The sequence below is a fragment of the Pygocentrus nattereri genome, chromosome 6, assembly GCF_015220715.1.
Source record: "Pygocentrus nattereri isolate fPygNat1 chromosome 6, fPygNat1.pri, whole genome shotgun sequence".
Taxonomy (NCBI): domain Eukaryota; kingdom Metazoa; phylum Chordata; class Actinopteri; order Characiformes; family Serrasalmidae; genus Pygocentrus; species Pygocentrus nattereri.
The window spans coordinates 21,914,285-21,920,498 of record NC_051216.1 but is presented as its reverse complement, the minus strand read 5'-3'; the positions used below and the strand labels follow the sequence as shown (position 1 = coordinate 21,920,498).

General features: G+C 44.8%; 1 protein-coding gene across 1 annotated transcript; it reads right to left on the bottom strand.

Moving 5' to 3' along the window:
* Positions 1 to 346: 346 nt before the first annotated feature.
* On the bottom strand, positions 347 to 4,059 carry evx2 (even-skipped homeobox 2). The gene is made up of 3 exons (XM_017692189.2): positions 3,227 to 4,059; positions 2,285 to 2,526; positions 347 to 1,406 (listed from the first exon to the last, which is right to left on the bottom strand). The coding sequence occupies exons 1-3, from the start codon at positions 3,639 to 3,641 to the stop codon at positions 789 to 791; spliced, it is 1,275 nt and encodes a 424-aa protein (XP_017547678.1). The 5' UTR covers positions 3,642 to 4,059; the 3' UTR covers positions 347 to 788.
* Positions 4,060 to 6,214: the final 2,155 nt, after the last annotated feature.

Below are 6,214 nucleotides of genomic sequence, written 5' to 3'. Positions count from 1 at the left end.
AAATTTCCTCAGGTAACGAATACCACGTCAGTCACTGTACAATATGCACCAAGAACAATGTGGGATGCTCAAGGTCCCTTTATCTGCCTCGTCTAATGACTTCCCACAGCGGGTTGTTAGGGCTTAGACAGCGGGGCTCAGAACAGGCAACTTTTCTACATTTCTTTTTTTCACATTCAGAGGAGCTCCATCAAGGTACATGATTGGCAATTTTCGTCATAATCTTCACATTATTAGGAGCAGGATTGACACAGTGGAAGCGGGGCAGACTCTGAGCACCTATAGCTTCGTCGGATCAGGGGGGGCGGGGTGGGGGGTGGGGGGTCCCAGGAGCGGCCCCACATCCAGCACGGCATCCTTGTCCTGGTCCTGATACCTCAGTAGACACATGCATTGTATTTTTCTCCTTATAGCACAGACGGCGTGGGTGCTATGGCGAGAAAGATTTGCTTACAGATGAAGAACGGAAAGAAAGAAATAACGATAAAAAATAAGTAAATAGACTAAAAGAGTCTACTGTCTATTATTGTATTGAAGCTTTCTGTCTGTCTTGACGCGCTGCTTGAACAGGCCTGAAACGTCATTTCTGATTATTACCGTTTTAAGAGCTTAACTGTGTGTGGTTTTATCTTTTGTTTGCTTAGACAGTGGCTGATTGCTTGGAATGGCATTTTTGTCCCTATTATTTCCTTAATTGCAAATGCTGCTAACAGAACACCTTAAACAAGTTCGACGAGTTTAACATAAACAAAAAAGTGGCATCCCCCTCAGAACGGTCCAGTGCTAAGTTATCTATTGAGAGCGCTTTCTTCTCTCTGGTCAGGCGAGGGCACGGCGGTTTTGCTCAGCACGGCGGCCGAATAGGGCAGGAATCCGCTCTCGGAGCGCTGTGTGCTCGCCGTGCACGTGAAGTCAGAGCCGGCGCCGCGCGAGCCCAGCGCCCCAGCCGCCTGACTACTGTGGCAGCTGAGGCACGAGCAGGGCCCCGTGGCGGAGGGCGCGCTGACCGCGGCCGCCGCTGCCGCTGCTGCCGCCGCTGCCGCCGAAGCCGCCGCCGAGCTGTTGAGGCCCGCGGGCGACTGGTAGAGTCCCGGGTGTCGGAAACTGCAGAGCAGCTCGGGCCGCGAGTAGGGGTGCGAGAGCGCGCGGAACGTGTCGAGGGGCCGGATGGAGGTGGCGAAAGGCGAGGACGCGGCGCCCGAAGCTGCGGCCGCGGCCGCCGCCGCCGTCACGCCGACGTGGGGGTAGTAGTGCAGGGGCATGTGCGAATGAAAGGGGTAGGGCAGACTTCCGGTCGCCGCCGCGTGCGTCATCATGTAGGTGTAGAAGCTGGGATCGGCCGGATGTGGCCAGGACATGGCCAGGCGCTGCCTCTTGTCCTTCATTCGCCGGTTCTGGAACCACACCTACACACACAGGGAACCGTGAGGTCACTTAATCCTACAGCCCAAACTCAGATCTCCTTGCTTCTCCCCCCAGGTGTCGTGTTTGGATAAGTCCAACGTGTTCTAAAAAAGCACAGGCCTACACGACTGACCCCCAAACATGAATGCTAAAAATATAATTTTGGAAAAGGTCTGATTTCACGGTCTGTGTATTGTTTAAAATAGTTGAAGTAAATCTTAATTGAAGCATAACAGCAGCAGAAGCGCATCACCAGGAAACACCACGCAAAATAAACATTTGGTTCAACAAAGCAGCGCGTTCAAAAAGACTCGAATGCAAAAAAGGGACTTTTTAGCTTATGCAGTACACGTTTCTTCGAACAGCTGGGCTTTCAGCGTATTCAAATAAAATGGAAAAATAATATATATATATATATATATATATATATATATATATATATATATATATATATATATATTTTTTTTTTTTTTTAACATGGCTGATGAGAAGAATATAATGTGACTATTTGAGCTAAATAACATAAAAAGTTCACACATGCTATTTAGCCAAAATATCTTAGCATTTAAAATATCTAAAATATGTGCAGTAGGCCTAGCTTCACTATTTTAATTTATGATTTTAAGCGAATTTCAACTGCCATAACCTGTTTTAAAGTACTGCGCGCGCTGTTGTGGTGAACCGTGTGTGTGTTCCTACGTCTGTGAGTGCCTGTAGCTTAAGCCTCAACAACGTGGACCAGTTTAATGCTGTACGTATTTTCATAAACAGTAATTTGTCCTTTTTCATATATTTCTATTATATTCACAAAGCAGGAATACATTGAACAACGTATTACCCTGTCATTACATGAAGGAGCAACGTTTAAACTGCGTCCTACCTTTATTGTGGTCTCAGGCAGGTTTAATGCTGCAGCTAGCTCACACCTCCTGGGTCGAGAGACATAGTTTTCCCTGTAAAACTCCTTCTCCAGTCTGGCGATCTGCTCTCTGGTAAAAGCGGTGCGGTACCTGCGCACCTGGTCTGAGCTGGAGTTGTTGGAGCTCCCGATGGAGTTGCCGTTGTGGTTGGAGACAGACGAGGAGCTCGAGTTGGAGCTGCCTGAGTTATTGTCGGAGAAACCTGAACACGGGGTGAAAAGGAATTACACAAAAGAGTATTACAAACAAAAATGCAATGATTTAGGTCCGCGTTTCTGTCAGACTGTAACTGTGAAGGTGTTGATCAAATCACAGCCGGGTGGATTTCTACAGCTTTTCATGCATCTGCATGCAGGACTAAACATTAAAGTAACTCACTAGCCCAACAATATTTATTAATAAACAACAAAATAAAACACAAAACAAAACAACAAAAACCAGCACAGAGAAAATCATTCAGAATTCTCTCGGAATAATCATTGTAGTGAAAAATAAAGTCAGGTAAAATAACCGGTTTATTTCTGTATTTATGTAGTGAAACGTGAAGAATATCTGTGCATATGAATAGATTTTTATAATGTATCATATCATCTTATAATATTTACGCTCAAATAAAATAAAGTAAATATCATATTATGACTTTTAACTAGCCGGAAATGTAGCAGATTTGATTAAACCTGGTAAAGAAATACATCTAAATCTGTTTGGATGTTTTGCACTATTTCTACTATTAGGCAATAAAATATTACTGTTTACTCAGATGTTGGGCTTAGCAACAATCAAATGTTGAAATAATAAAACCTTTACACATATGCAGACATAAATGCGCCGTAGTGTGTGCACGCGCTCACGTGTGTATGTGCGCGTGTGTGAGTGTGTGTGAGAGAGAGAGCTGATCTTACCTTTGTTGTTGTTTTCCTTGTGCTGGCTCGCGCTGCCCGGTGAGCGGTGAGCCGGACACCCCACTTCCACGTCGCTGTTCATCTCGGAGTCGGTGGACACCTCCGGGTACAGGCTCACTTTCTTCCTGCCGTCCGAGCTCGAGATGTCGACCGATGCGCTGTTGTCGCTTGCGTGGTGGTTCCCGAACAGGCTGTCGATCTCGAACTTGCCTTTGGCGGGCATGTCGCCCAGGGCGCCGTGCAGCGAGGCCGCGGGCAGTCTGGGGCTCAGGCGGCCCGCGTGCGCGGAGTTCTCCAGGGCCTCGAGCACCGCGCCGCCGCCGCTCGAGTCCGACAGGTTGGAGAGGCGCTTGGCTGCAACGGGACTGTGCAGTCCCCTCTCCATCAGAATCATCTCTTTTCTTATCCTCTCCATGGAGACGTGGCGCAGGAGAAAGCAGGCGAAGTCCGGCGAGCGGCGGCGGAGCTAATCCACATTCAGCTCTGCTACTGCCTCGAAATAATATAACACCTTTATGAGCGGAACGAAACTAGCAAAAAAGAGAGATAGAAAGAAAAAAAGAACGGAAGAGAGAGAGAGAGAGACAGTGAGAAAGAGAGACAGTTAGAGAGAGAGTGAGAGTGAGAGAGAGAAGAATGCCAGTGCGGGCGACGAGTAACTGCTCAAAATGACCCGTGCATCCTCTCCGGTCCGAGATGTCATTCATCAAAAAGTGGCTCGCGGCTCCGCCGTTAAAGGTGCGCGTGACGCCGCTCGCATGATCATTTATTGTAACAGGTTTATAAGCAAATAAAAGAGGGAGAGGGGCCGCGCGAGGATGATGGAGGCGGCCAGCCACATATCCAGGTGGAGAGAGAGAGGAGAAGTGAGGAGAGGAGGCGCCGCGCCGCCGCTGATCTGCTCCTGCTTTAGATGGCTCCTGGGTTTGGCCTCTGGGGTGAAATTGACAGTCTGATTAATAAAATGAGCCCGGCAACATTTCCCTCTTCATTTAGGAATATCATTATGCTTTGATTCTCTATTGTTCCTCCCTTCTGCGCAGACTCTCTCTTCTCCCCCTCTCTGCCTCCCTCTCTTTCTTTTTTCCCCCTTTTCTCTGTCCATTATTTCACTCAGACCGTTTTCGAATGAGACATTAGCTGAGGAGTTGCTTATTTTCACTGAAAGCAATTGTGGGCTTCACGGAATTGGCATTTTCTTAAAAGTGACTTATTTGTTTTTTGCTCTCGATCGAATAAACACTCAACACTGAAAATCACAGTGCAAATAGTTCTCAGCTTCTTTATAAAACTAAATCATGCTGTTGTAATGTTTTTACTGCAGCTGTGGTGTACTGTTGTAATGTGCAGTCATTGTTCGTTGCCCACCTACAAAAAAGGCAACTAGGTCAATAAAACGGAATTAAAACCATAGACTTGTGCTATAAATAATAACTTATAACGGTTAAATATTATTTAGCATTATTTAAAAAAAACATAAAGGACAAAATGGGATAAGAAGGCAAATTTTTTGACATAAAATTTTATGTTGTATTATTTTTATTTGCAATGGTTGACAATAATATGCATGTTTCATAAGCATAACAACATAAGCATACATTATTTTCACTTTTATCGAGATTTTATTCTTCCACACCACAGTCCCAGAAACACTGTTATGGATTCTAATTGTGATTAATGGGGCAATCGAAATACCACTTCAAAAATACAACCTACTTTCATATGTAGGGTACAATTAAAATAACTTCTCCAATAAGCACCTTCATTACTTCTATTGCCCTGTTCGGTTAGATCGCCTATTTCTAACACCTTGTCTACTGTATTTCGTCTCAAAAATCTGGCAAGTCAGCAAGGTGTGCATTAATGTCTGATCCACATATGATGGTGAGCGCTGAGCTCCGGATCAGGCGCGCGCTTGAGGGAGTGGACGGCTCGTGATGGCGGGGTTAAGTGAGAGCGCGAGCTGCTTTCATTCGACTTGAAGACCGGGGACGGGTGTAGAGAGCGCCGAGCCGCTTTCACGTCCTTTGGCGCCCCCATCAGCTTTTCTCCAGCTAGGTGGCTTTACAGTTCAGAGCCATAATAGAAACAGTGAATTTGTATAGGCCTCTGTAATGGCTTATGGTTCAGTATTTATACTTCTATTGTGTATGACAGACCAAGAGTTACGAAAAGGACAGGAGGTCCAACCACACAGTACTTCACTGTGCATTGTAGTTTATTGTATTGTATTGTATCTTATTGTTATTGTATTGCATTGAATGGCACAGAGTTCTGCGTTCAACTCTGTTTCTTTTTCTCTGGGTATATACAGTGACTTTTGTTTCTAGCAGTATCTGAGCTCAGGACTGTCTTTTTCTCTAAGCTATTGGTAACTAGCAAAGATACTTTCTCTAGATTGACAAAGCACTTCTTGTAAGTCGCTCTGGATAAGAGTGTCTGCTAAATGCTGTAAATGTAAATGTATATGTAAACATAGCGCTTATTCTAGGAATTCAGCTGAGCCATGTGATAGAGGCGGGTAGTCACTGTTCCATTTACTCAGTTACATTCAAATTACATTTTTATCGATTTGTAATTTTCTGAGCATTTTTAAACGCTAATGGTTTTACTTACTCATGTATTTGCGAGCATGTATTTGGAGGTTCAATACCAATGTTGTGGTTGACAGCACCTGTACTGTTTTGCTATTGTTTGTATTTAGTTTTACACCAGGACCCCAAATGCAGAATAATACTACTTAACAAGACACAGTTTTTGGTACTTGATGTTCCACTTCAATTTCACAAGGGACACAGGACCAAAGTAGTTAACTCAAGTAGTTTTATTTCTCCTACTGATTATTTTCCAAACTAATTAAATGTCTATTTCAGCAACCATTTCAACTTGGGAACAATTCTGTTACTTGAATATGGGCGCCAGGCTATTCTGAACACCTCTGCCATAGGAATTCAACTGTTCAGATTTCAGGTGCCTCCTCTGGCTCCT

Coding starts and splice junctions, on each gene's coding strand:
- evx2 (XM_017692189.2), bottom strand. CDS start 3,641: ATGGAGAGGATAAGAAAAGAGATGATTCTGATGGAGAGGGGACTGCAC. Junction 2,527..3,226: donor CAAGGAAAACAACAACAAAG/GTAAGATCAGCT, acceptor CCCCGTGTTCAG/GTTTCTCCGACAATAACTCA. Junction 1,407..2,284: donor TGCCTGAGACCACAATAAAG/GTAGGACGCAGT, acceptor CTGTGTGTGTAG/GTGTGGTTCCAGAACCGGCG.